The following is a 27,592-nucleotide window of genomic DNA, read 5'->3' on the forward strand; positions in this document are numbered from 1 at the left end:
TCCCACTTCAGGATCAAGGAGATCAGTGCCTGGGACATCGTCGGGGGTAAAGTCCCCCCCCCCCCCCTTGCCTCATTGAAGGTCCTAACTAACAGCGGGCCCAACAGGTCCATATATTTTTTATAGAACTCGACCGGGAAACCGTCCGCCCCCGGTGCCTTCCCCGCCTGCATGCTTCCTATCCCTTTGATCAGCTCCTCCAGCCATCGGGGCCCCCCAGTCCCGCCACCAGTCCCCTCTTCCACCTTTGGAAACCTCAATTGGTCCAGGAAACGGCCCATCCCTCCCTCCTCCCGTGGGGGCTCGGATCGGTACAATTCCTCGTAGAAGTCCCTGAAGACCCCATTGATGCACTCCGCACCACGCTCCCTCCCCTGTCCTTAACTCCCCCGATCTCCCTAGCTGCGTCCTGCTTCCGAAGCTGATGTGCCAGCATCCGGCTTGCCTTTTCCCCATACTCGTAGACCGCCCCCTGGGCCTTCCTCCACTGCACCTCCGCCTTCCTGGTGGTCACCAGGGTCGAATTTGGCCTGGAGGCTGCGCCTCTTCCTCAACAATTCTTCCTCTGGTTCTTCCACATACCTCCTGTCTACCCTCACCATCTCCCCCACCAGCCTCTCCCCCAGCTCCCTCCGCTCCTTGTGGGCCCTGATGGAGATCAGCTCTCCCCTCACCACCGCCTTCAGTGCTCCCATACCATCCCCACTCGGACCTCCCCGTTGTCGTTGGTCTCCAGTACTCTCTATACTTCCTCGGACCCGCTCGCTCACCTCCTCGTCCGCCAACAGCCCCACCTCCAAGCGCCACAGCGGGCGCTGGTCCCTCTCATTCCCCATCTCCAAGTCCACCCAATGCGGGGCGTGGTCCGAAATGGCTATTGCCCAAATACTCGGTTTCCTCTACACTCGCTATCAGCGCCTACTCAAAATGAAAAAGTCGATTCGAGAATAAGCCTTATGGACATGTGAGAAGAATGAAAATTCCCTGGCCCCCGGCCTTGCAAATCTCCAAGGGTACACCCCTCGATTTTGGTCCATAAATCCCCTCGTCAACACTCCTAGCCGCCCGCCGGCTTCCTACCCGTCCTAGACCTGGAGTGATCCAGTGCAGGATCCAACACCGTGTTAAAGTCTCCCCCCATTATCAGGCCCCCCCACTTCCAAGTCTGGGATCCGACCCAACATACGCCATATAAAACCCGCATCGTCCCAGTTCGGAGCATACACATTGACCAGTACCACCCTCTCTCCCTGCAACTTACCACTTACCATTATGTACCTACCGCCATTATCTGCCACAATGCTCGACGCCATGAATAACACCTTCTTTCCCACCAAGATCGCCACCCCTCGATTTTTTGGCATCTAGCCCCGAGTGAAACACCTGACCTACCCACCCTTTCCTCAGTCTTACCTGGTCTGCCACCTTCAGGTGTGTCTCCTGGAGCATAACCACATCCGCCTTGAGCCCCTTCAGGTGCGCGAACACGCGGGCCCGCTTAACCGGCCCATTCAGTCCCCTTACATTCCAGGTTATCAGCTGGATCAGGGGGCTACCCCGCCCCCTCCCCCGCCAACTAGCCATGACCCCTCCTCGGCCAGCCACGCGCCCGCTCCCCACACCTGGCCCGTTCCCCACAGCGGCATACCCCCGTCTCGACCCACCCCACTCGGTCCAGCTCCTCCTTGATCTTAGCAGCAGCAACTCGATTCCCCCCCCCCCCCCCCCCCCCCCGGCCGCCCCCCCCCCCCCCCCCAACCGGGCCTAGGACCCATCCTAGCTGGTTTACTCCCCCCATTGCACCTCCATAAGTCAGCTGACTCCTGCTGACCCCCGGCCACTCCCGCCTCCCCTACGACTCCTCCCATTGTGTGGCACACCCTCCTCTCCCGCTCCCCATTCACAGGCTCGCCCCCTCCGTTCTAAGCGCGGGAAACAATCCTCGCTTCCCCGCCCCGGTCCCGCCCCCCCCAGTCTACGGCGCGTGGAAAAATCCCGCGCTCTCCACCTACCAGGCCCCGCCACCAACCAAAACGGTGCCCAACCCGCCCCATCCACCCTCCCCAACCCGAAAGAGAAAAACTCAGAGAAAAAGAAACCCAAAACAATGCAAAGACCCCCCCCCCCCCCCCCCGAACAAAAAATAGGCATAACATATCCACCGCAGTCCCCAATCGCCCATCCCGACCCTCTGTCTGTGTCCAGCTTCTCGGCCCTGAACAAAGGCCCACGCCTCCTCCGGTGACTCAAAATAATGGTGCCGATCCTTGTAGGTAACTCACAGTCGCGCCGCTGCAACATGCCAAACTTCACCCCCTTCCTGTGCAGCACCGCCTTCGCTCGATTGTACCCGGCCCTCCTCTTCGCCACCTCCGCACTCCAGTCCTGATATATCCGAACCTCGCGTTCTCCCACCTGCTGCTCCTCTCCTTCTTGGCCCACCTGAGCACACACTCCCGATCGACAAACCTATGGAACCGCACCAGCACCGCCCGCGGAGGCTCGTTAGCCTTGGGCCTCCTCGCCAACACTCTATGGGCCCCTTCCAGCTCCAGGGGTCCCCTGGAAGGACCCTGCTCCCATCAGCGAGTTTAACATGGTAACCACATAGGCCCCCACGTCCGGCCCCTCCAGCCCCCTCCGGGAGGTCCAGAATCCGCAGATTCTTCCGCCTCGACCGATTCTCCATCTCCTCGAACCGCTCCTGCCATTTCTTGTGAGTGTCTCGTGCGCCTCCACCTTTACCACCAGGACTAAGATCTCGTCCTCATTCTCAGAGATCTTTTGTTGAACCTCTCGGATCGCCACCCCTTGGGCCGTCTGTGTCTCCAGCAGCTTATCAATAGAAGCCTTCATTGGCTCTAGCAGGTCTGTTTTAATCTCTCTGAGGCAGCGCTGGATACCTTCCTGATGCTCCTCCGCCCACTGCCTCCACGTTGCCTGGTCTCCGCCTGCCGCCATTTTGTCCCTTCTTCCCTCCCTTCTTCTGGTCCACCACCACCTTTTTTGTCACCCCGCTCCTAGTTAAAGCCATATACTGACGGGGAGCTATTATTAACTCCTTCCCACACCGGGAAACGTCGAAAAAGTGCCCTTCGGGGCCCTGAAAAGAGTCCAAAAGTCCGTTTTCTGCGGGAGCCGCCGAATGTGCGACTTAGCTCCACATAGCCGCAACTGGAAGTCTCGAGAGGGAATCCTTTTGGCAGTGTTCGCTTCACCAATCTGCCCCAAAATGTCTGTGGAAACTCCTGAAAAAGGTCTAAGAGTCCGTTCCAGACGGGAGCTGCCGAATGCGTGACCTACTCCTCCATGGCCGCCACCGGAAGCCTCGTCCCCGCTTCTTCAGTGGCCTTGGTGAGATCTTTTCACAGTTGTTCCCTCTGCTGTTAGAATTCACTTTTGAGACTTCCGGGTGCGGCGATGACCAGCTAGGTCGCACGTTTCGGCAGCTCCCGGTGGAACGGACTTTTGGGCTCTTGATAGGAGCCCCAACGGCAATTTTAACGGCAAAAAACACTGTGCTGTAATCCAGAAGGAAATCCCCCCTGGACAGGAAATCCCCCCTGGACACGGATGGAAAAAAGAGAAGAAAGTGGCCGGATTGCAGTGGATCCTCTAGAGCAGCGGCCAGGAAGGCAGGCACAAAGCAAGATGGCGTCGGAAGGAGGCAGTTTAATATGGGGCCCTGACCAACAAGAGTTCCTGCGGCATTGCGTGGAAGAACTCAAAAAGGAGATGAAGAAGGAGCTGTTGGCCCCGATATTACAAGCGATTGAGGGGCTAAAGGAGGAGCAAAAGACCCAGGAACAGGAGCTTCGGGTCGTGAAGGCAAAGGCTGCTGAGAATGAGGACGACATACAGGGCCTGGTGGTGAAAACGGAGATGCACGAGGCACAACACAAAAGGTGTGTGGAAAGGCTGGAGGTGCTGGAGAATAATGCGAGGAGGAAGAATTTAAGGATTCTTGGTCTTCCCGAAGGTGTAGAAGGGGCGGACGTCGGGGCATATGTGAGCACGATGCTGCACTCGTTAATGGGATCGGAGGCCCCGACGGGTCCGCTGGAGGTGGAGGGAGCCTATCGAGTTATGGCGCGAAGACCGAGGGCTGGAGAAATTCCTCGAGCCACAGTGGTGAGATTTCTCCGATATAAGGACAGAGAGATGGTCCTCAGATGGGCAAAGAAAACTCGGAGCAGTAGGTGGGAGAACGCGGTGATCCGCATATATCAAGATTGGAGTGCGGAGGTGGCGAGAAGGAGGGCGAGCTTTAATCGGGCCAAGGCGGTGCTGCACAAACGGAAGATTAAGTTTGGAATGCTGCAACCGGCAAGACTGTGGGTCACACATCAAGGGAAACACCACTACTTCGAAACGGCAGATGAGGCATGGACATTTATTGTCGAGGAGAAACTGGAGTGAGCGGGCCATAAGAAGAACGTTTGGGACAAAGTGGGGGGGTGAATATGTGGGATGAAGGGGGGAAAAGAGGGAAGAGATGACTTCCCAAGTTGTTAATCCTGCGACCCTGTAACTTTTCTCTCTTCCCCATGTCGTGGGGGGGGGGGGGGGGGGGGGAGGATGAGGAGCTGAGGGTGCCGGCCATTGGGGGCGGGGCCAAAAGGGAAGCGCGGGCTTTGTTCCCGCGCTATGGTAATCACGGCAGGAACAGGGAAGCAGGAAGGAGGGGGCCTCGCACAGCGTGAGCCGAGGTCACGGGGGGAAGCCGAGGTCGGCCAGAGTTTGCTGACTTCTGGGAGCAACATGGGGGGTGCAATTACGCTAGTTTGGGATCTAGCGCGGGGGGGGGGGTTAACTTGGTTGCTGCTGCTGGGAGAAGGGGGAGCTGGTATGGGGGGGGGGGGGTGGTCAGGGCGGGGGGGGCGGGCGCCGCTTGGGGAGACACGGCTACGTGGGAACCGGGTGAGGCGCTGGATTGAAAAAGGAGATGGCTAGTCGTCAATGGGGGGGGGGGGGGGGGGGGGGTAAAGAGCCCCCCAACCCGGTTGATCACGTGGAATGTGAGAGGGCTGAACGGGCCGATTAAGAGCGCACGGGTACTCGCACACCTAACGAAACTTAAGGCAGATGTGGTTATGCTTCAGGAGACGCATCTGAAGCTGATAGACCAGGTCAGACTACGCAAAGGATGGGTGGGGCAGGTGTTTCATTCGGGGCTAGACGCAAAAAACAGGGGGGTGGCCATACTAGTGGGTAAGCGGGTAATGTTTGAGGCAAAGACTATAGTGGCGGATAGTGGGGGCAGATACGTGATGGTGAGTGGCAAATTGCAAGGGGAGGCGGTGGTATTAGTGAACGTGTATGCCCCGAACTGGGATGATGCCAACTTTATGAGGCGCATGTTAGGACGAATCCCGGACCTAGAAGTGGGGAAGTTGGTAATGGGTGGAGATTTTAATACGGTGCTGGACCCAGGGCTGGACAGATCGAGGTCCAGGACCGGAAGGAGCCGGCTGCAGCAAGGGTGCTTAAGGACTTTATGGAGCAGATGGAGGAGTAGACCCCTGGAGATTTAGTAGACCTAGGAGTAAGGAGTTTGCGTTTTTCTCCTATGTCCACAAAGTTTATTCACGAATAGATTTTTTTGTTTTGGGAAGGGCACTGATCCCAAAGGTGGCGGGGATGGAGTACACGGCTATAGCTATTTCGGATCGTGCTCCACATTGGGTGGACCTGGAGATAGGGGAAGAAAAACAACAGCGTCCACCCTGGAGAATGGACATGGGATTATTGGCAGATGAGGGGGTGTGTTTAAGGGTGAGGGGGTGTATTGAAAGGTACTTGGAACTCAATGATAATGGGGAGGTCCAGGTGGGAGTGGTCTGGGAGGCGCTGAAGGCAGTGGTTAGAGGGGAGCTGATATCTATTAGGGCACATAAAGGAAAGCAGGAGGGTAGGGACAGGGAGCGGTTGTTGAAAGAACTTCTGAGGGTGGACAGACAATATGCGGAGGCACCGGAGGAGGGACTGTACAGGGAAAGGCAAAGGCTACATGTAGAATTTGACTTGTTGACTACAGGTAATGCAGAGGCACAATGGAGGAAGGCACAGGGTGTACAGTACGAATACGGGGAGAAGGCGAGCAGGTTGCTGGCCCACCAACTGAGGAAAAGGGGAGCAGCGAGGGAGATAGGGGGGGGTGAGAGATGAGGAAGGAGAGATGGAGCGGGGAGCGGAGAGAGTGAATGGAGTGTTCAAGGCATTTTACGAAAGATTATATGAAGCTCAGACCCTGGATGGGAAGGAGAGAAAGATGTGCTTTCTGGATCAGCTGGAATTTCCTAAGGTGGAGGAGCAGGAGAGGGTGGGACTGGGAGCACAGATTGAGACGGAGGAAGTGGTGAAAGGGATTGGGAGCATGCAGGCGGGGAAGACCCCGGGACCAGACGGATTCCCAGTTGAATTCTATAGGAAATGTATGGACTTGCTGGCCCCGCTACTGATGAGAACCTTTAATGAGGCGAGGGAAAGGGGGCAGCTGCCCCGGACTATGTCAGAGACAATGATATCGCTCCTCCTAAAGAAGGAAAAAGACCCGCTGCAATGCGGGTCCTACAGGCCCATTTCCCTTCTGAATGTGGACGCTAAGATTCTGGCCAAGGTAATGGCAATGAGGATAGAGGATTGTGTCCCGCGGGTGGTTCATGAGGACCAAACTGGGTTTGTGAAGGGGAGACAGCTGAATACAAATATACGGAGGCTGCTAGGGGTAATGATGATGCCCCCACCAGAGGGGGAAGCGGAGATAGTGGTGCCGATGGATGCCGAGAAAGCATTTGATAGAGTGGAGTGGGATTATTTGTGGGAGGTGCTGAGGAGATTTGGTTTTGGGGATGGGTATATCAGGTGGGTACAGTTGCTGTATAGGGCCCCGATGGCGGAGCGTGGTCACGAATGGACGGGGGTCTGGCTATTTTCGGCTCCATAGAGGGACGAGGCAGGGATGTCCTCTGCCCCCGTTATTGTTTGCACTGGCGATTGAACCCCTGGCCATAGCATTGAGGGGTTCCAGGAAGTGGAGGGGAGTACTCAGGGGGGGGAGAAGAACACCGGGTATCTCTGTATGCGGATGATTTGTTGCTATATGTGGCGGACCCGGCGGAGGGGATGCCAGAGATAATGCGGATACTTGGGGAGTTTGGGGATTTTTCAGGGTATAAACTGAACATGGGGAAAAGTGAGTTGTTTGTGGTGCATCCAGGGGAGCAGAGCAGAGAGATAGAGGATTTACCGTTGAGGAAGGTAACAAGGGACTTCCGGTACTTGGGGATCCAGATAGCCAAGAATTGGGGTACATTACACAGGCTTAATTTAACGCGGTTGGTGGAACAGATGGAGGAGGACTTTAAGAGATGGGACATGGTGTCCCTGTCATTGGCAGGTAGGGTGCAGGCGGTTAAAATGGTGGTCCTCCCGAGATTCCTTTTTGTGTTTCAGTGCCTCCCGGTGGTGATCACGAAGGCTTTTTTCAAAAGAATCGAGAAGAGTATTATGAGTTTTGTGTGGGCTGGGAAGACCCCGAGAGTGAGGAGGGGATTCTTGCAGCATAGTAGGGACAGGGGGGGGCTGGCACTACCGAGCCTAAGTGAGTACTACTGGGCCGCCAATGTTTCAATGGTGTGTAAGTAGTTGGGAGAAGGGGAGGGAGCGGCGTGGAAGAGATTGGAGAGGACGTCCTGCAGGGGGACTAGCCTACAAGCAATGGTGACGGCGCCGTTGCCGTTCTCACCAAAGAAATACACCACAAGCCCGGTGGTGGTGGCTACATTGAAAATTTGGGGGCAGTGGAGACGGCATAGGGGAAGGACGGGAGCTTCGGTACGGTCCCCGATAAGAAACAATCATAGGTTCGTTCCGGGGAGAATGGATGGGGGATTTGGAGCATGGCAAAGAGCTGGGGTAGTACAACTGAGAGATCTGTTTGTAGATGGGATGTTTGCGAGTCTGGGAGCGCTGACGGAAAAATATGGGTTGCCCCAAGGGAATGCATTTCGGTACATGCAATTGAGGGCTTTTGCGAGGCAACAGATGAGGGAATTCCCGCAGCTCCCGACGCAGGAGGTGCAGGATAGAGTGATCTCAGAGACATGGGTGGGGGATGGTAAGGTGTCGGACATATACAGGGAAATGAGGGACGAGGGGGAGATCATGGTAGATGAGCTGAAAGGGAAATGGGAAGAAGAACTGGGGGAGGAGATTGAGGAGGGGCTGTGGGCTGATGCCCTACGTAGGGTAAACTCATCGTCCTCGTGTGCCAGGCTAAGCCTGATACAATTTAAGGTGTTACACAGGGCGCATATGACTGGAGCACGGCTTAGTAAATTTTTTGGGGTAGAGGATAGGTGTGCGAGATGCTCGAGAGGCCCAGCGAATCACACCCACATGTTCTGGTCATGCCCGGCACTACAGGGGTTCTGGGTGGGGGTGGCAAAGGTGCTTTCGAAGGTGGTGGGGGTCCGGGTCGAACTAAGCTGGGGGTTGGCTATATTTGGGGTTGTAGAAGAGCCGGGAGTGCAGGAGGCGAGGAGGCTGACGTGTTGGCCTTTGCGTCCCTAGTAGCCCGGCGCAGGATATTGTTAATGTGGAAGGAAGCCAAACCCCCGGGTGTGGAGACCTGGATAAACGACATGGCAGGGTTTATAAAGTTAGAACGGATTAAGTTTGTGTTAAGGGGTTCGGCTCAGGGGTTCACCAGGCGGTGGCAACCGTTCGTCGATTACCTCACAGAAAGATGGAGGGAATGGAAAAGAAGTAGACAACAGCAGCAACCCAGGGGGGAGGGGGGGGGGGCGGGGAGGAATCGAACGGACTCTCAGAGATGTTATTGTATATGTATAATATGTATAGGTATTTGTTATAGGTAATTGTATATTGGATTGTTGGATTGTATTTTTGAAGAGTATTTATTTTGGACAAGGCAGTTGCCATTCAGTTTTGTTTTTGTTTATATATTATTTATTTATTTGTTTAAAACTGGCCACTGTTATTTATATTGCTTTATTGTTGTGTAAAAGAAACACTACATACTGTTATGTTTGGCCAAAAATCTTGAATAAAATATATATTTTTAAAAAGAATTCACTTTTGATAAAGGCCCTCAGGTCAGTGTGCAGCTTTAAGCTTGCCCTTCCCCCGCCTGCATGCTGGAAGAGGCCCTGTTTATCCTGTTGCAGCCAAATCTTTTACTGTTTCTGCCGGGTCTGGTAGCCAAAAGACATAACATTCCTGGGGGACACTGTCAGGGGAATGTTGCAGTCTTCTTGCCACACTGGGAAATGTCAAACACATGCTGTGGGGGCCCTGTAAAAGAGCCCAAAAGTCCGTTCCAAGCGGGAGCTACCGAATATGGGACCTAGCTCTGCATAGCTGCACCCAGAAGTCTCAGGAAAGACTCTTAAGCAACTCAGTTTCCAATATATTGTAAAATCCAAATGTACTTTAGCTCTGAATCAGCTGGGAGGACAGGCGTGCTAACATTAGTATCCTTGAAGGAGTCAACAGCACTAGTATCGAGGCCATGATCATCCAAAACCAACTCCACTGGGCCATCCAGACTATCTAAGCAAATCTTCTTCACCCAGCTCAAGGAAAGATCCCGAACGAGAGGAGGACAAAGGAAGCTCTTCAAAGACACCTTGAATGCTTAGCTCAAAAAATGGAACATAGAGTCAATGCCGGGGAGACCTTTGCTCAGGGTCAATGCCGGGGAGACCTTTGCTCAGAAGAGACCTACTTGGAGGAATCTCCTGATTGAAGGGTCACAATTCTTTGAGAATACCTGACGGCAAAAAGAGGCCCGGAAAAGGAGCCTGAGAAAAGGAATTCCCGCAACTTAAGTGTCCAAGGACCGATGCCACCTTTTGGAAACAACTGTCAAGTGTGTGATTGAAGATACGGCTCTAGGATCACGCTCATCAGCCACGCAAGGACCCACAGAACCCACGACCATTAACATGGAGTATCTTAGGTGGACAATCGCACACATTAGCAAGTGATCACTAAATTTTATACATTATAGTTCCTTAATTGGAATTGACATCCTCATGAGAAACCAAAGTTTTAAAAAAATAATTCTTTCACTTTGTGACTTTAAACTCACTTTATACATTAAAGTACCCTTTTAATGGAAGTAACAGTCTCATGACAAATCAAAGTTTGAAACAAATATTCCTTTCACTTTATTTGCATTTTAAACAAAATTCTAAGCGCTAAACACAAATAATATAAAACATTAACCTACCAAAAATATGAATCCTGATGTCATCTGCCTCTGCTCGGCTGAAAAATATCCGTGTAAATAAAAAGGTGTAAAAACTCACCAGAAATCCGGTTAAGTGGCCCAAGTTAGCGCTGCAGCTGGATTTTTCATTCCGCAGCGCAGGACTTCAAGCAGATAAAAATAAACGGCCAGGTGTTTAAGGGTCGCGCCCTTCCAGCACGGAAGCCTGAACACCCACACTTCTGGGTCATCACGCCGTGCATCACTGGCGGAACTGTGGCACAGTGGTTAGCACTGCTGCTTCACAGCGCCAGGGACCCTGGTTCAACTCCGACCTAAAGTGACTGTCTGAGTGGAATTTTCACATTCTCCCCGTGTCTGCGTGGGTTTCCTCCGGATGCTCCAGTTTCCTCCCATAGTCCAAAGATGTGCAGGTTAGGTAGACTGACCATGCTAAATTGTCCTTTAGTGTCCAAAGTTTAATTGGGTTGCAGGGTTATGGGGATAGGGCGAGGGGATTGGACCTAGGTAGGGCACTCTTTCGGAGGGTCGGTGCTGACTCAATGGGCCAAATGGTCTCCTTCTGTACTAAAGGTATTCTATGATTCGATGTGCAAATCCCGAATGACGCAGAATGTTACGGGCCAACATTGCCGGCGAGATTTAGGTTGTCATATGGGCACTGTTTCTATAGGAAATGAGAAACCTATTTACTCGCTTGACTAATGGGTCATTGGGGGCAGGGGTGGGGGGGGGGCTGCCATTCCGTAAGGCAGGGATTCACTTTAGATACCTGGGGGTGCAGGTTTCTCGAAATTGGGGAAGGCTCCATAGTTACAACATTTCTCGTTTGGTGGGGAGGGTGAAAGCTGATCTGGCAAGGTGGGATAGTCTCCCTCAGTCACTGGCGGGTCGGGTACAGGCGGTTAAAATGAATGTGCTGCCGCGATTCCTGTTTATTTTTCAATGCCTGATGATTTTCCTGCCAAAGACATTTTTTAGAGAGATTGAAGCGATGATTACCTCGTTCATATGGGGAGGGAAGGTGGCCAAAATTAAAAATGTGCTACTACAGAGAGGAAGGCAGGCAGGTCTTCCGAACCAGATGTATTATTACTGGGCGGTATTACTGAGAAGGTACGGAGCTGGATCAGAGGGGTTGACTCCCATTGGGTCAGAATGGAGGAGAGTTTAGGTAGGGGGTCGGGATTGAAGGCACTAGTGACAACGCCGCTCCCGACGGCCCTGGGGAGATACACAGGGAGTCCGGTAGTAATAGCTTTGTTGAGAATTTAGAGGCAGTTTCAACAGCACTTCGGGTTGGGGCAGGGTCAAGGGAAATGCGGATTCGGGGGAAGCATAGATTTAAGCCAGGGAAGTGGGATGGCAATTTTCGGAGATGGGAGGAGAAAGGAATTAGGACACTAAAAGATTTATTTCTTGGGGGTCGATTTGCGGGATTGAAGGAGCTGGGAACGAAGTATGGGCTAGAGCAGGGGGAAATATTTAGATACATGCAGGTTCGAGACTTTGCCAGAATGAAGATACAGAGCTTCCCAGTAGAGCCGGCTTCCACATTGCTGGAGGAGGTGCTGATGACAGGGGGACTGGAGAAGGGGATAGTATTGGCAGTTTACAGGGCTATTTTGGAGGAGGTGAAGGCGCTGCTAGAGGGGATCAAGGCAAAATGGGAGAGAGAGGTGGGAGAGGGTATGAAGGAGTGGTTCTGGTGTGAGGTGGGGCTGATACAGCTGAAGGTTGTGTATAGAGCACACCTTACAAGGGCGAGGATGAGCCAGCTTTTTGAGGGGATAGAAGATGTGTGTGAACGTTGGGGGGGGGCGCATACCATGTTCATATGTTTTGGTCCTGTCCAAAGCTGGAGGATTACTGGAAGGTGGTGTTTAGGGTAATCTCGAAAGTGGTGCACGTGAAACTAGACCCGGGCCCTCGGGTGGCCACATTCGGGGTGTCGGACCAGCCGGGGTTGGAAACAGGCGCGGAGGCAGATGTTGTAGCCTTCGCCTTGTTGATCGCCCGAAGGCGGATCTTGTTAGAATGGATATCAACCTCTCCACCCTGTGCCCTGGTGTGGCGGGGGGACCTGCTGGAATTCTTAACGCTTGAAAAGGTCAAATCTGAACTGAGGAGAAGGATGGAGGGTTTCTACAATTCATGGCCGTTATTCATTATGCACTTTCGAGAATTGGATCACATCGAACATTAGTGGGGTTGTGGGCTGGGAGGGTTGGGGGGAGGGTGACTGTAAGTGTTAATGGTGACTATGGGTGATTCCTGTTTCCTTTTTGTCATTTGTTGACGTTAATGTGCGAGCCAATGTCTGGGGTTTGGTGGGAGGTTGGCATCGTTGTTATTGATATGGGGATTGACATTACATTTGTTACTAATTATTGTTTATTGTTGGGTGTAGATTTGGGAGAAAATGTGAAAAAAGAGACTAAAAAAATATATATTTTTTTTAAATTGATGGTTATTCATCCTTTGTTGCTATGATGGCATTCTTCAATGTACCAACATCTCCACCAATCTGTTTATGGAAGGATGATAAGGAGCAGTTTTTATATGTTGTATGCCATAGTTTCGAAGGTAGTCCACAAATTCCTTTGACGCGAATGGAGTCCCATTATCGCTGACTAGTTGTTCCAGTTTGCCAACCTGTGCAAATATTTCATGGCGATGTTCGATTGCCTTTTCTGGTAATTTGGAATGGGATCCAATAGGACACGAAACATGAGCTGGATTTTCTGAGCCTCTGCGCCAAAATTGCGCCGGCGGAGAATGGTCGTCAAGCTGGAAATTCGGACCGGCACTGCTCCTGCGATTGTCCGATCCCCAGAGAATCGCGCGCGAACTACGCGGCACAGGTAAGGGGCATTGACAGAGGCCCTCCCACTCCGCTATTCCCCGCGCACAACTGGCCGAGTTCCCGACGCTGTGGTTCTAGCCACCTATCGGCCGTTGGGAACGTCGGGTGGCGACTGCGGACTCAATCTGCGGCCGCCCTGGTGGGAGGGCGGGGGGATAGTTCACCGGGGGGGGGGGGGGGGTGGAGAGACCTCATGGACAGCCAGAGGAGCATCATGGACCTGCGGGCGTGCAATCTTGGGCTGGCCTACATTTTTGGTGCCTCTCCGCGTTTCGAGTCTGCCATGTCGCACGAGGCGGCCTGTGCGCATGCGTGGACTCCCTAGAAAGTCCAGAGTGAAACGCCAGCGTAAGATCTAACCCCTTTATTGAAGAAACCAGCCCCGTGGGCAGCACGGTAGCATTGTGGATAGCACAATTGCTTCACAGCTCCAGGGTCCCAGGTTCAATTCCGGCTTGGGTCACTGTCTGTGCGGAGTCTGCACATCCTCCCCGTGTGTGTGTGGGTTTACTCCGGGTGCTCCGGTTTCCTCCCACAGTCCAAAGATGTGCAGGTTAGGTGGACTGGCCATGATAAATTGCCCTTATTGTCCAAAATTGCCCTTAGTGTTGGGTGGGGTTACTGGGTTATGGTGGAGGTGTTGACCTTGGGTAGGGTGTTCTTTCCACGAGCCGGTGCAGTCTCGATGGGCCGAATGGCCTCCTTCCGCACTGTAAATTCTATGTTAATCTATGTTAATATCCTTCAATTGGTCCCGGAGAACTGATATGTTCTCTTTGCATGGTTGCTTTGGTTAATCCCAAGGATGAAGTGATTGAGGAGGTGGAGTATTTCGTATCCAAGCAGAAGGCTGACACTGACCTAATCTTGCTTCAATCTGAGAGTCTAGTCCTGGCCAACAAAAATAACCCCTTGTGAGCTCTTTCATACGTACAATTCCTGGATATCCTTTGTGCAGTTTATTCCGCAAGCAGATCGATCACCCATACAAATATTCCATTTTGTACCATTAATTCATGGTCCTTTGTTTGGTATGGCTTGAATTCTGGATTTCTCCTCTGTTTATCCACTAATATACCTTGGAAGATCACATCCATGACTTTCCCCATCACCGATCTTACTTTATGTGTCTTTGCATTTGAGATGCAGTAATAGGTACACCATCCACCTAGGAAAAGTACACATAGTTCTGTGATTTAGCTTTGTCCCACAATGGTAAATGTGATAGAGCATCGGCATTTGCATGTTGTTCCGCTCTTCTGTATTTAATCGCATAATTATGTGTTAATAAAATGAGGGACCGTCCCTGCAGATCGCTCGTAGGTAGAAACAGTGGGCGCAATTCACCCCAAAAAATGACAAGGGCATGATTCAGTGGACTGTAGTTAAAGTCCGCCGAACAGCGCATTTAGCGCGGTGCTTCTCGGCAGTTGCAGCGCCAAGAAACATCCTACTATCGAATGGCAATTTGCTGTTGTTTTTGGTCTTGGGGAGGCTGGGCCGCACTTGCATCAGCATATCGGGGTGCCATTTGGTCCGACAGCCACAATCCTGCTGGCCCACCCCACATTTTTGATTCCCCCCTCTTTCCCTAGCAGTGGCAACCAGGCACCCAGCCTCATTGCCCCTGGACAGGGTAGCACTGCCAGGGTGTCTGGATCGCACTGCCAGAGTGTCATACTGGGAGTGCCAAAGTGCCCAGGTGCTAGAGGGCATGCCTGGATGCCCTCTAGCACCTGTCCCCAACCAGCTGGAGGTCTCCAATGGCCTGAGAGTAAATCAAACTTCGTTCTCTACTTCCATTTTAGAAACACGATTTCTGGCAGATTTTGGGTTGTTGCATGGGCACTGTTTCTGTAGGAAATTTGCTGGTGGTGTTACGCCTGGTCCACATTTGTGTGGACCAGTACTAAACAACGACCTGGCGAAGTCTCAGGTGTGGCTGTTGAGTCTCGGGCACCAGGTGAATCCAGCGTCCAGATATTTAGAGGAGCAATTATGCTCAATTAAATATTCAGATCTGGATCTCGTCCGTGATAAGAGATACAGCAGCTCCCCCATCTACTTCCATTTTAATTTAATTCCCAATTAGTTTTGGATCAACCCAAAATCTCTGCGCATCACCTTGCATCGATAATGCACCAAGTTTTTATTCTTTGATCGCCGTAGATATTGTGTCCTCTTGGGAATTTTCATTATCTTTGATCATTCTGTATATTCTTTTGGTAGATTTGGTTGCGTTCTTGCATTTCCCCATCTTCGAAGTTTGAGGATTTTGTCTGGCTCAGCACACCTTTGTTATGGGATCTTTCTTGCCACAATTATGACATTTGTTTTCTGGACACCATCATTCATGTGGAGAATATCCCACCTGTGGCATGCTTGCATGTTGAGAGATCTTCTTTTCTCAGTTTTCATCTTATTTATTTTGCCAGGTCCAATTTTGGAAGCTTCTTTTGCTGCTAATTCCATAGACAGTGTTATTTCAACAGACAGTTTGAGCGTTGCGTTAGCGAGTGTTGTGTCAGCAAGCATCTCTGATTGTTTCACTTCTCAATCCACACACAAGTCAATCTCGCAGCATGTCCTCAAGTGTCAATCCAAGCTCACGATTCTTGGCTAGTCTCCATAGTACAGCTCCAAATTGTGGAATATGTTCACCCTCTTTTTGACTATGTCGATGAAGTCTGAATCTCTCTCTCCGAGTTCGAGGATCTTACGCTACAGCCCATCATTTGCAAAGGCGCGCGGCTGGAAAAACTCCCGACCTTCACTAAATAACTCACTTCTTTACAACCTAACCTCTAATTTCCTGGTTCTCTCGTTTCTAGGAGGTCCCTTTTTTTTGAGCTCACCGACTGCGCAAATCTACTGGCAGAGCAGTCGACGCTCTGGCTGAAAAAACTTTCTCTTTTCCCACTTCCAACTGTCCAAGCACTCCCGGGCTGCAGTCGGGGAGAAACATTTAAAAAATGGACTGGAATGTTTTCTATCACTTCTAAAATGAACGTGCACTCTTGGTAAGGCCAATAAAACGATGGACAGTTTTACCGCACATTTATAGATGGTGGAATGGTCTCCCGAAAATCAATCTTTGCCTCATTTGGCTGTTTTTTTCCTGACATTCCTCTGGAAAAACAGCCTCATCTCCAGCTTTGTTTTTAATGCTGTTATGTTTTCTGGGGTTTTACTTTTACTCACAGTACAAACAAAAGTTAACTGAGTTGCCACAACGTACGTCATTAACCAGTTGTCAGAGTTTAGTGCAGAGGTGTTGCTTGCTCAGTCACAGAAGCCATAGAATCTCTATGGCGTCAAAGGAGGCCATTCAGCCGATCGAGTCTGCACTGACCCTCTGAAGGATCACAATACCTAGGCCCGTAACCCCAAATAACTTTTTGTTTTGGACACTAAGGTGAAATTTACCATGGCCAATCAATCTAACCTGTACATCTTTGGACTGTGGGAGGAAACCAGAGTACCCGGAGGAAACCCACAGAGACACGGAGAGAATGTGCAAACGCCACACAGACAAGTTACCCAAGGTCAGAATTAAACTACGGTCACTGGTGCGGTGAAGCAGCAGTGCTAACCAATGTGCTACCGTGCCACCCACAGTCTAAGATAGAAGTGGAGGGAAACCTCCCAAATGTCCCGAATGATGTCACCACGTAATCATATGACAAAGTACACAGAGAGTATTGGTTGCAATATATAACGAGCGGCATTGCAGTGATCCTCAGAAGATGCAAGAAACCTCAGTGGACACACTGTAACTGTCACAGAGAAGTTGGGTCAAATTTTCAACCGGCAGCAGAAATAGGACCAGGTAAGGACAGACCAACAATTTCCCATTCCCAGTCGCTCACTTTGGTCATGCGCATCCAGGTCCTTAACGCTCTGGGAGGACCAGGGGTTGATGACTACCTGCCCACAAGTAGTGGGTAGTCCATTAAGTCAATTAAAGGGCGTTTTAAGCAGAAGCTGACTGGAATTTTCCAGTTGCCATGCGAGCACCCCACTAATTGTGAAACACAGTTGAGGGCTGGAGGCAGCCTTCCTACAGCACACAAAGGAGAGCCAGCACTTTATTCAGCTCGGGGATTACTGTCCCATTGAACTTGCCATAGCCACCAGTCACAGCTCGAGCCAGTAGCAAACCAAAGGTTGCACCTTCACAAAGATGTCCTGGTCGCTGTGTCCTTTTTAAAATTCAAAATCTCTTCAGAAGGTGCAGAGTAAAAGGTGAACATCAGAAGCATATACGACTGTGATGTAGTACTGATGTCAGATTATATGACTGAGAAGTAACAGAGATCTGGAAGGAGAAGTTACAACCTCATGCAGAGGTCCAAATATGTAAATAAAGATAATGGTTTTGAGAAACTATGGACTTGAGCAGCATACTTTGGGAGAATTGACAATCCCCAAAATGCACACCTAGACCCCGACTACACAATGAAACAGGAACACCAACATTTTGAGGTGCCCTCTCATTCTCCCCATTCAGAATACCAGCTTCCACCTATGGCAGTGGGCTGCCATTGCTGGAAGGTGTACTCTGGCCACTATCTGGCCAGCTCGCCAAAAAGTGCATCAATCATCTGACACCCAACCATGTTCCGGAGTTCCCCTGTGACATCTAGTTCCTGACCTCAGAAATAAAGTTCAGCTCGCTGATCCTGTTCCAAGTCGGATTAGCATACAAAGCATTTGCTTGTGCTTGCAAGGTGAAAAGTAGATCACGTGCATGTTAAAGTTTGGAAAATTGAATGCCATTAAACTCTTTACCCTGAATGCTTTAGATTAGAATTTTAATGTAATGAACTATTTTGTTTATATTTTAGTATATACAGTTTTTCAAAAAATATATCTTCAGAAACCCGATTGTCCGAAGCTTCATTTTCCTTCTTGCTTCACAAAATGTTATCACACCCCATCACACCTGACATAGGTGGCTTCAATTCAAACTTACCGACAGAGTCATATTTCCCCATGGAATTTCTGTTGCTGTGATATTGAAGTTATTCCAGTACTGTAAAGTTTTATTGTGCAGGGTTTGCGGTTCTACACAAATGCACCTGTAACAAATGAATGTGTTTACCAAGAGTAAAATTACAACAAATGATCTAAGTCACATAAACATTACAAAACCAATATGACTATCTTCTTCATGTTTACTGCTGGTATAGTCAGTAACTGGACCAACCTTAGCGTGAGACTGCCTGTCTCGCACTTAATTACTATTGATACATACTAAGGTTTTAGCAAAGATTAATGCTGCAAATGCTATGTCAACAATTCAATAACTGCATGGTTGAACCAATCTCTCCATATGAAGGTATTTATATTCGCCTTTTATTGAGGAAGTTAGTGCCTTGTCATTTATTTTTTGCCGACAATGATTGTCCTTTCAATCACTCTAATATAAATGGTAGTCCTGATGAAAGGTCATTGTCCTGAAATATTGACTGTTCCTCTTTCCACAGGTACAGCTTGACCTGCTAAGTTTTGAAGCACTTTTTTGTTTTCATTTCAGATTTCCATAATTCACTGAATTTTACTTTTGTTTCACTGAGAGGCATCCTTTCATGAAAAGTAAATGCCGATTTTGTATCCTAAGTGATCAGCCAATCTCCAAATTTTAAGTGAATGTGTTGAGCATTCACTTTTAGTATTTCAATAAAAAATAAAAAGACTTGCATGTGAATTACCTGCATTCAACCTACATTACTTTATCACTGTGTTTTGTAAATTCTAGATCTGGAAAATCTTGATGTGACTTTTCTTCATCAAGTGATACTGGCTAACCATGCAAGCAACAGCAATGGTGCATGAAAGCAGCAAAATACGCACTCAGCTAAGAACAGAGGGGAGACTAAACAGCCATAGCTCAGTCCAGGGTAAAGAAGCATGCATTAAATTTGATTCATAATACAGTGACATGTAACACCCCTGAATGGAAAAAATCTCAGACAAAACGAGCTATTGTGACGAATACTAACGGCAAAAGTAACAGATTCGGAACAAATAAAAAGGCATTGTCATAATTTATAAGCTTGTGAATTGCACCATGGAGTGTTAGTTTATGGGTTCATGCCAATAGTTATTTTCCTGATCTTTATCTGAAATACATCAGGAACTTGCTGTGGATAGACAAGGCTTTTCCTCAGAAGACAAAACAGACCAGTGGACACCTGGCACATTCAAACATTAGCTGGCTCCCAGAAAAGCATTACCAAGAAGCAGAAAGCAGGTTGCACATCAACTCTCATAATAATGCACAAAGTAAACCAAAACCAGATTGATTCTTAGTACATGAGAGTTGTCCTATGAGGAGAGATTGAGTAGGATTGTCCTGCACTCTAGAATTTAGAAAAATAAGAGGCAATTTCATTGAAGCATAAAAGATTCTGAGAGACCTTGATTGGGTAGATTCTGAGAAGCTGTTTCCCATGGCCAAACTAGGGGATATAGTCTCAGGATAAGAGATCAACCATTTCAGACTGAGATAAGGGCTGATATTTGTCTTTTGAGAGACTATCTTCTCCCGCTGGAGCTGAATCACACCTGGTTTGGGGAGTGATTGGGAGTGCAAATCAGGAAGTGACTCCCAATCCTTTGCCATGCAAATTTATGCATGGTGAGGATTGCGAGGGATTCCCTAGGGAATTCCGCTACCGGGCTGCCTGCTCAAAATGCATTAATGTTGCTTACAAATGTTGCATTTACAATTCACACTAAAATTACGGCAGAACCATTTTAAGTTGAGGGCAGGATCAAAATGGGCCCCTATCTGTAGGAATCATGGACGGGATTCTCCGGTCTGCCAGCCACGTTTTCCGACACGGTGCGCACCCGCCAGCAGTGAGATTCTCCTTTCCCACAGCCGGCCAATGTGGTTTCCCATTGTGTCCACCCCACACCATCGGGAAACTCACGGGCGTGGGTCTGCTGACGGTGGACCGGAGGATCCCGCCAGAGGATAATTTTGCTGCATTTGTTTAAGGTGGTGAAATTGGATGGCACATTTGAGGGGTGGAAAAAACTGAGGCTGGAAAGTGTGAGGAATTTGTCTTTGGATTAGTAGTTTACCAGCGTGGAGGAGTTGAAGGAGAAAGCAGGACCTGGGTGCGGGGTGAGCGGGTCCGAATACATTCAAGTATGGGACTTTATTTGGCGGACATTTCCGACATCCACTTTACTGGAGAGGATACTCTCCTGTGCGGGGTCTGAAGATGGCAGCACGTCCGGGATATATGGATAGATCTTGTGGGAAGGGGAGGTTTCAGTGTGAGGTGAAGGCCAGGTGGGAGGAGCAGCTGGGCCCCATCATGGAGGAGGAGGTGTGGAGTGAGTCCCTTCGCAGAGTGAATGCCACGTCATCCTGTGTGAGATTGAGCTTGATCGAGCTCAAGATGGTGTTTAGGGCACATCTCACCAAGACTAGGGTGAGTCAATTATTTGCAGTGGTTGTAGGTGCAAGTGGTGTTTGAGAGGGCCTGCGAACCACATGTACATGTTCTGGTCCTGTCCCAAATTGGTGGGGGGGTTTTGTGTGGGGGGGGGGGGGGGTTCTGCATCATATTGGTAATCCTGAATGTTGATTTAGAGCCCTGTGCATTAGTATTTGGGGTGTCAGACCAGCTGGAATTAAGGATGGCTGCAGGGGTGGATGCCCTGGCTTTGCCTCGTTGATTGCTTGGCAGCAGCGGATTCTGCTGAGTTGGAGGCAGGCGATGTCAAGTAGTGCCTCGGTATGGCTAGGTGACTTTGATGAAGTTTCTGTACCTCAAGAAGATCAGATTCACTGTGAGGGAGTCGATTGACTGGTTTAAAGTAGATGGCATCCGTTCATATTGCACATTAAGGAATTGGTAATTGTTAATTATTAGTGGGCATGGGGAGGGGTGTGAGTGGGTGGTTTGGGTTATGTTTTCATTAAAGGGGGGATTGTTGCAGTTGTTGGTTGTTGTTTTTTTAATTTTGGGATATAAAATGTTAAGTTCAATAAAGATATATTTTTTAAAAACTAAGGCAGCACTGAAAATCAAAATTGAGTTAATTATTTTAGTTAAAACTTGATTTTGTTGGTGAAAGGATTGGAACAAAAAATACGAGAATTAAAGGCTTAATTCTTACAACGTTGAATGCATTTGCATTCCATATCTCCAACGTAACACTGACGTTATATCTGAATTGTAAAGACAGAATGGTTCATATACTTACGAATAGTGGGTCAGCTGTTCCAGGTGATTGTACATATTGATAGGGTATGTCTCACCAAGGTGATACAGCTTTTCCAGTGCCTCATAAATGAAAATTATACAAATAAGGGAAGCAAATGCTTCCTCAGTGAAGCGGGTAATGTAGCAGACCAACGAACTTGCATCTGTAGCAACGAGAACCAGGCAAAGAAAAGCTGTCCAAAGTCCGATACAGGTTCTCAGAGAAAGGTAGGATAAACCATAATCTCTGTGATAAATAAAAATATCAACAAAAAATATATGTTATTAACAGACATGTAGCTACAAAAGCTACACATAACAATCAAAACTCTAAACACTATTTGGTATTCTCTGCATTCTCGAATGTAAGATATTCAAAAATGTCCTTTTTATAGGATTTTTCAGTTATATTCCTGAGACATTGCATTGAGACAAAATTATAAACATGACTAAATATAGTAAACTAAATCTGTCACGTAGTCCACAAAGGACAGCTTTAATTGGTAAATTAGCAATTCTGTTGGTAGTCTGCTCTGAATCCTACAAGTTTAGTTAACCATTCAGTTTAGATAAACACTGATCATCTAAATAGTATCCTATTGTACTTTCAATGAAATGTTCCTGCATTAATAAAACATTTTAAAAACTACATTGACTTCGAAATGATCAACAATATTATGCTCTCCTCATTTAATAGAGGACAGTTTCTTTAAGTTAGTGGGGGATTTTCCGCACCCATTTTTGAAGCCAGGAAGAGCAGAGGGGACCAGGGAAACGAGCAGAAGTCACAAAACGTTGGTCGGATTTCTCCACTCGATTGTCCCCGCAACCTGTCAATGATGTAATGGTAATCCGGACTTTAAATATCACGATTCCCTTTTGCATCTGAGTAAGTATTCATAACGGGACTTTACACCTGAGAGTCATGATGCAACCATCAATTCACTCGAAGACACGTGGAGAAGTAAACCGTGGTTTTAATCAGCTTAGAACTGAGCCTGCCTGTGACCGGTACAACACTGAAGGCGGCCCCGCAGGTCAGCAGCTCTTATACTTCCTGTAAAGGAGGTGGAGCCATGGGCGGAGCCTGTACATGCCCCAACATATCCCCTGTGGGTGAAGCCACACAATGGCCCATAGGTAGAGCCCACAGGGTTAATAACATAACACAGTGCACTGGTGAATTATCAGTAATTATACATTCACCACAAGTTGCCCCATATTAAATTGTTCATTCATGCCTATCGGAATCATGACAGGCCTCCTACGATGTATCCTACGATGTGCACCTGCTGATCAGAACCTGCCAGTGGCACTCAGGACAGTACAGTCCCCAGGAGTCAAAGTTTCTGCCGTGATGGGCTCATTCGGAGCATGCCCCACTGGTGTGATGTTGTGGGACCCACCCCCTTAAATTGTTTTGACAAGAGTGTCTAAAAATTCAGCTTGAAGAGCAGGCAGTACATCTGGCTGGCTACCCTTCATTTCTTGCACCCGAGTTGACACTTTGACAAAAAAAATCAATAAACTCCATCCATTGACTTTCATAACTCAAATTTACGTTTCATCACACAACAGTACAGAACTGGTGAAGGAATTGTCAATATTAATTTTTGTTAAATAAATTTAGAGTACCCAATTATTTTTTTCCAATTAGGGGGCAATTTAATCGTGTATCTGCCAGACCATATAGGGACAGCATATTTCTTTCCCTAAAGGACATCAGTGAACCAGTTGGGTTTTTACGATAATTGGCAACGGCTTTTCATGTTCATCACTGGACATCATTTTTTTAAAAATGTAATTGTTTTATTCAATTCCATCATCTGCTGTGGTGGGGTTCAAACCTAGGTCCCCAGAGCATTACCCTAGCATTCTGGATTGATGGTCAAGTGACAATACCACTGTGCCACAACCTCCTCCCACAGCAGTTTTTAGGCAATGCAAATAAAAATTACTCAGGCTAATGTTGTCATGGCTGTAGATACCAGCACTCAAATAAGCTTGCAGGGTCTCACCGCAGTTTAGCAATCTATCTGACGACAGATTATTCGGTTTTCTGAGGTGCCACATTGCAAAAGAAGCAGTGGCACTGTGGAGCATGAACCTACATTCACCTCTCAGGATAACAGCACTGCCACTTTGCCAGTGTCCTTGTTGATGCCTTTCAGCCTGTCCGCTCAGACTATGCCTTTCAAAAAATGGCACTCTTCACCGGCGTGATAGACTTACACAAGGATGACCGCAAGGCCACCTGTCGTCTCCTCACTGAAAGTCAGCAACCTCTGCTGTGGTAGCACTGTGAAGGGACACTAGGACAGAGAAAGGCACTCCAAAAAGCAAGGATGATTACTTAACTTCTGTATGGTATAGCTGACTTTTTTGATTGATAAAATTTATTTGGAATGTACGGCTGTGGTGGTTTTTATTTCAATATCGTGGCCAAGGGAACACTGTAAGGATCCGTAGCAGAGGGAAGGTGTGGCAGTGTTTTTGAATGAGGAGTTGTGGCTGTGCTCACTGATACTACAGTCAGATGAGCTTACCGCAGATAGGTCAGCCAGAAAGGAGATGTGCTGCTTGCATCCACCCTTCGTCCCTCTCCTCCTCCTTCTCTGCTGCTCGCCATTTACCAGGTGGTAAGGGTCATGCCCTCATGCAGGTTAATGTGTTCAGGTGGCAGCAGGTCTTGTCCTGTGTTTTGCCAAGTACTGCAGGGCTCCTTCAGACCCATCCAGGCAATGGAAGCATTGCTTAAGCACCCCAATGGTTAGATCAATGGCATTTTGTTTGGCAGCATAGCTATCATAAAATAGATGCTGGCATGGTGTAGATCAGTTATAAATCAGCATAAGCCATAAATTGGACCAAGACCTTCTTGCTCAGGGGGGACTCAGTACTAGGCAATGCATTTACATACTGACAACATCCTTACAGCTATGTACATACACACCAATACAATTCCTGGGGACTTTTATGTTCCACAAAAGAGACTCAGCTATTTTTAAATACGCTTTGAAAAAATGTATTAATGAAATGTCACTTCAAATGGTTGCCGTCTGCACATGGTATTAAAGGTTACACATAAGGAAGGACAATTATATACACTATGCTGCTAGCATTCCGCGCATTGTTGAACTGTCAGGTGAAGGGATGGATCATGCATTACCCCCTCTTAATCAAAAATGAGAAAATTTGGACAAGTATCATTCTGTGTCAAAAATGGAACTGAGCAATTGAAATACTTACTTGCAGAATTTAAACAGTATCTTTTCAAACACTAAGACTGGTCCTGTGCTTCCTAGAATCGTTAGTGGTTGCCCTGCAAACAGTGAATATGCTATGCCTGTCATTGATGCTCCAAACAGAGATTCAATTGCACTCTGTAAAAACAAAAGAAGTTATTTTTAGTACAGATCAATATTGAAGTAAAAGCAAATTACTGTGGATGCTGGAATCTGAAATAAAAACAGAAAATATTGGACAGTCTCTTCAGGTCTGACAGCATCTGTCACAAACTGGAGGGTGGGGGGTGTCCCCTATAACGGGGGCCATGGGGGTTCCTTCTATAATGGGGGTCTCTTGGGGGGGGGGGTCAAGTCACCCCGTACATGGGGGTAGGAGGGGACATCCAGGCATGGAGGGGCTACTGTGGGGTTGGGGATGATTTGCGGCTGGGGGAAGGAGGGGTGGTGATGTCATGTGAGTGTCTCTTTAAGAAAGGTTTTTGTCTTATCTCATGGCTTCAGTGATGTCATTTATGTGGCTGGAGCTGAGCTGTGACTGAGTTTTACTTTCACTTTGAGTTTTTGGACTGGTTTGAACTACACAGAATGAAAGAAGTGCCTTTCTCTATCTTCCTTTTAAAAGCTATTCCAGACTGCTTGGTAACCTAAAAGAGATTATTGCTTTCTGGAAGGAATTAAAATCTGCTGGTTGAAAAGTGGAATGAAGTATCAATAACAACAGTCTTGGTCAAGTGAGAATACAGTGTTCTGGGCCACACCTTTGAGAAGGGGTTTCTAGTTTACATGTATTTTGTTATTGAATTGGAACAGTTAAGGGGGAATTCATTAAGGGTTATACATATATTACTGTAACTGTGTGGGGTCTTTATGTTTGTAATTGATAACACTTCTTGCTCTGTGTGTTTATACAAATGTTAACAAAATTCCTAGAATAAAGCTTGTTTTTTTGATTAAAAGCACTTAAGAAGCCCGTTGAATAACACCTGAAAGGAAGGTTCTTGTGCTCATCCTAGCCAAATTCAACAAAAAGTTAAAGGTCAGGTGAACTCCACAATATACTTTGGAGTTTTTAAACACTGGCCCATAACAGTGGTGTCAAGGCCAATTTGCAGTGCATGGCGGGGGTGGGGAGGGGGAGTGTGGCCGGTTGTGGGACCTCGCTATCGGACCGCACATTCAAGATGATGGCCCAAAAGCAGGCTTCCCTGGGAATCCCTCGAATTTTGTGCAATGCATAAATTTACATGGCAAGGGATATGGAATTGCCACGCGTTTTACACAAGGGGATCGTAAAACTGGTGCAATTAAGCTCCAGTAGGAGAACAACAGGCGGGATTCACCGTTCCCCGACGCCGATATCATAATCGGCGATGGGTGGAGAATCCCTTCCGACGCCAAAATCGGGGACGGAGCCGGTTTGACGCCGGCTTTCTATCTTCAGGCCCCTCAACGGGTCATGCGGCGCACGCCGTTGGAATGGCATTGACGCATCACCTGAAGGCCCTCCCCCGATGGGCCGGGTTCCCGACCGCGCGGGGAACATGTGGTCTCAGCGGTTGGGAACCCAGAGTGGCGGCTGCAGACTGTGTCCAGCACCGCCACAGTTGGCCGGGAGCCGTGCTGCTGGCCGGGGAGACTTCCATGAGGGCTGGGGGTACTGGTGGGGGAGGCCATATGGGGCACTATTTGGCAGGTCGGGTCTGCGCACGGCTGCCACCATGTTTTGCGGCGTAACCGCTGCAGGTCGCCACCGTGCGCATGCGCTACCACGGAACCGGCCATTCTCCGGGCATTTATAACGTGGGAGCCGGGGGTTTTAATCGGCGTGGCTGCTAGCCCCTCACCGGTTGCAGGATCGGTGAGGGCTCGGTGCCGATTCTGCCACCGTAAAGCGCCAGAGTTCCCACGCCAGCGTCAGCACCTAGTCTCCAAAATGGTGAATCCAGCCCAGAGAATCCCAAATGGGGAATCCACCCCTTTAACTTTAAAGGTGAAACTCATATTCTGCACCCAAAACATAATTTGCTCTCTGTTCTCTCCACATATGCTGACTGGTTTACTGTGCAATTCAAGCACTTATTGTTTTACTTCAATAACTCCCAGTGATTCACCAAAGTATGATGGGCCTATCATAAGGTATGTGAAGGATAAATTAATTAATTGTCCTGATTCTGTTTCAATAAAACTGAAAGCTGAATAATTCAGAAAAATGCAACCAAGATTTTAGAATGTTACATGCTATACGATTAAAGAGATGTTTATTGACAAAAGTTCAGTTTTTTATAAAATGGATTCAAATAGTAAAATTATTCAAATCAGGGCTATGAGGCAAACCTGCTCAAGAAAGAGAATGGCCTGTTATGGATGACGTATATCAGCTCAAATATCGGTTTGCTGCTATACCTCAAGTGGTTCCATGCACTGATCAGTTTTTCCTTGGCAGAGTATAATTCGTCTGTGCTATCCTTCCAGCACACGCTCTGCAATTGCACTTCTGCCAATTGTTTTTGAAACACTTCCCGCTCTTTAGTGAGAACTTCTACCCTTGTTTGCTATACTATGGTCTTGATTTTAAGAGAGAGAGAGAGAGAGAGAGAGAAAAAAAGAGAGAGAGAGAGGGAGAACTCTTAAAGCTGAGGCGAGTTCAGAGTCTAAAAAAGTCACAGAAAACTGCCAGCAGCAAAATGGTAAAACACAGGCCTCAAACAAAGCAAACAAGCATGCCAGAGAGGCACAGAACTCTCTTGAAGCCCCCGCCGAATCTCTGGTGGCGGAGAATTTGGGACACGGAGGGAGCGGGATTCACGCCAGCCCCCGGCGATTCTCCGACCCGGTGGGGGGTCGGAGAATCGCTCCCCAGGTTCTTAAACATCTTGCAACCAAGATGGTAACAATAGATATTGATGGTAAATTATTAAACTGGTCAGTAATTAACCATGGAAAATTAAACAGTGCACGCAAAAGAAAAATGTGCACAGCCTTGTACATTCTT

The 27,592-nt window shown here is 48.5% G+C and overlaps 1 protein-coding gene across 4 annotated transcripts in view; it reads right to left on the reverse strand.

The window, feature by feature from the left end:
- The window catches only part of LOC140389792 (sodium-driven chloride bicarbonate exchanger-like), a 548,473-nt gene that overhangs the window by 132,015 nt on the left and 388,866 nt on the right, over window positions 1-27,592 (reverse strand). For all 4 annotated transcript variants that reach the window (XM_072474332.1, XM_072474325.1, XM_072474340.1 and 1 more), the window contains 3 exons: window positions 24,602-24,735; window positions 21,354-21,599; window positions 18,100-18,205 (listed from right to left, as the gene is read on the reverse strand). In XM_072474332.1, coding sequence (XP_072330433.1) covers window positions 18,100-18,205; window positions 21,354-21,599; window positions 24,602-24,735 — 486 coding nt within the window. The remainder of the gene's footprint in view (window positions 1-18,099; window positions 18,206-21,353; window positions 21,600-24,601; window positions 24,736-27,592) is intronic.

This window comes from Scyliorhinus torazame, chromosome 2, assembly GCF_047496885.1.
Source record: "Scyliorhinus torazame isolate Kashiwa2021f chromosome 2, sScyTor2.1, whole genome shotgun sequence".
Lineage (NCBI taxonomy): Eukaryota > Metazoa > Chordata > Chondrichthyes > Carcharhiniformes > Scyliorhinidae > Scyliorhinus > Scyliorhinus torazame.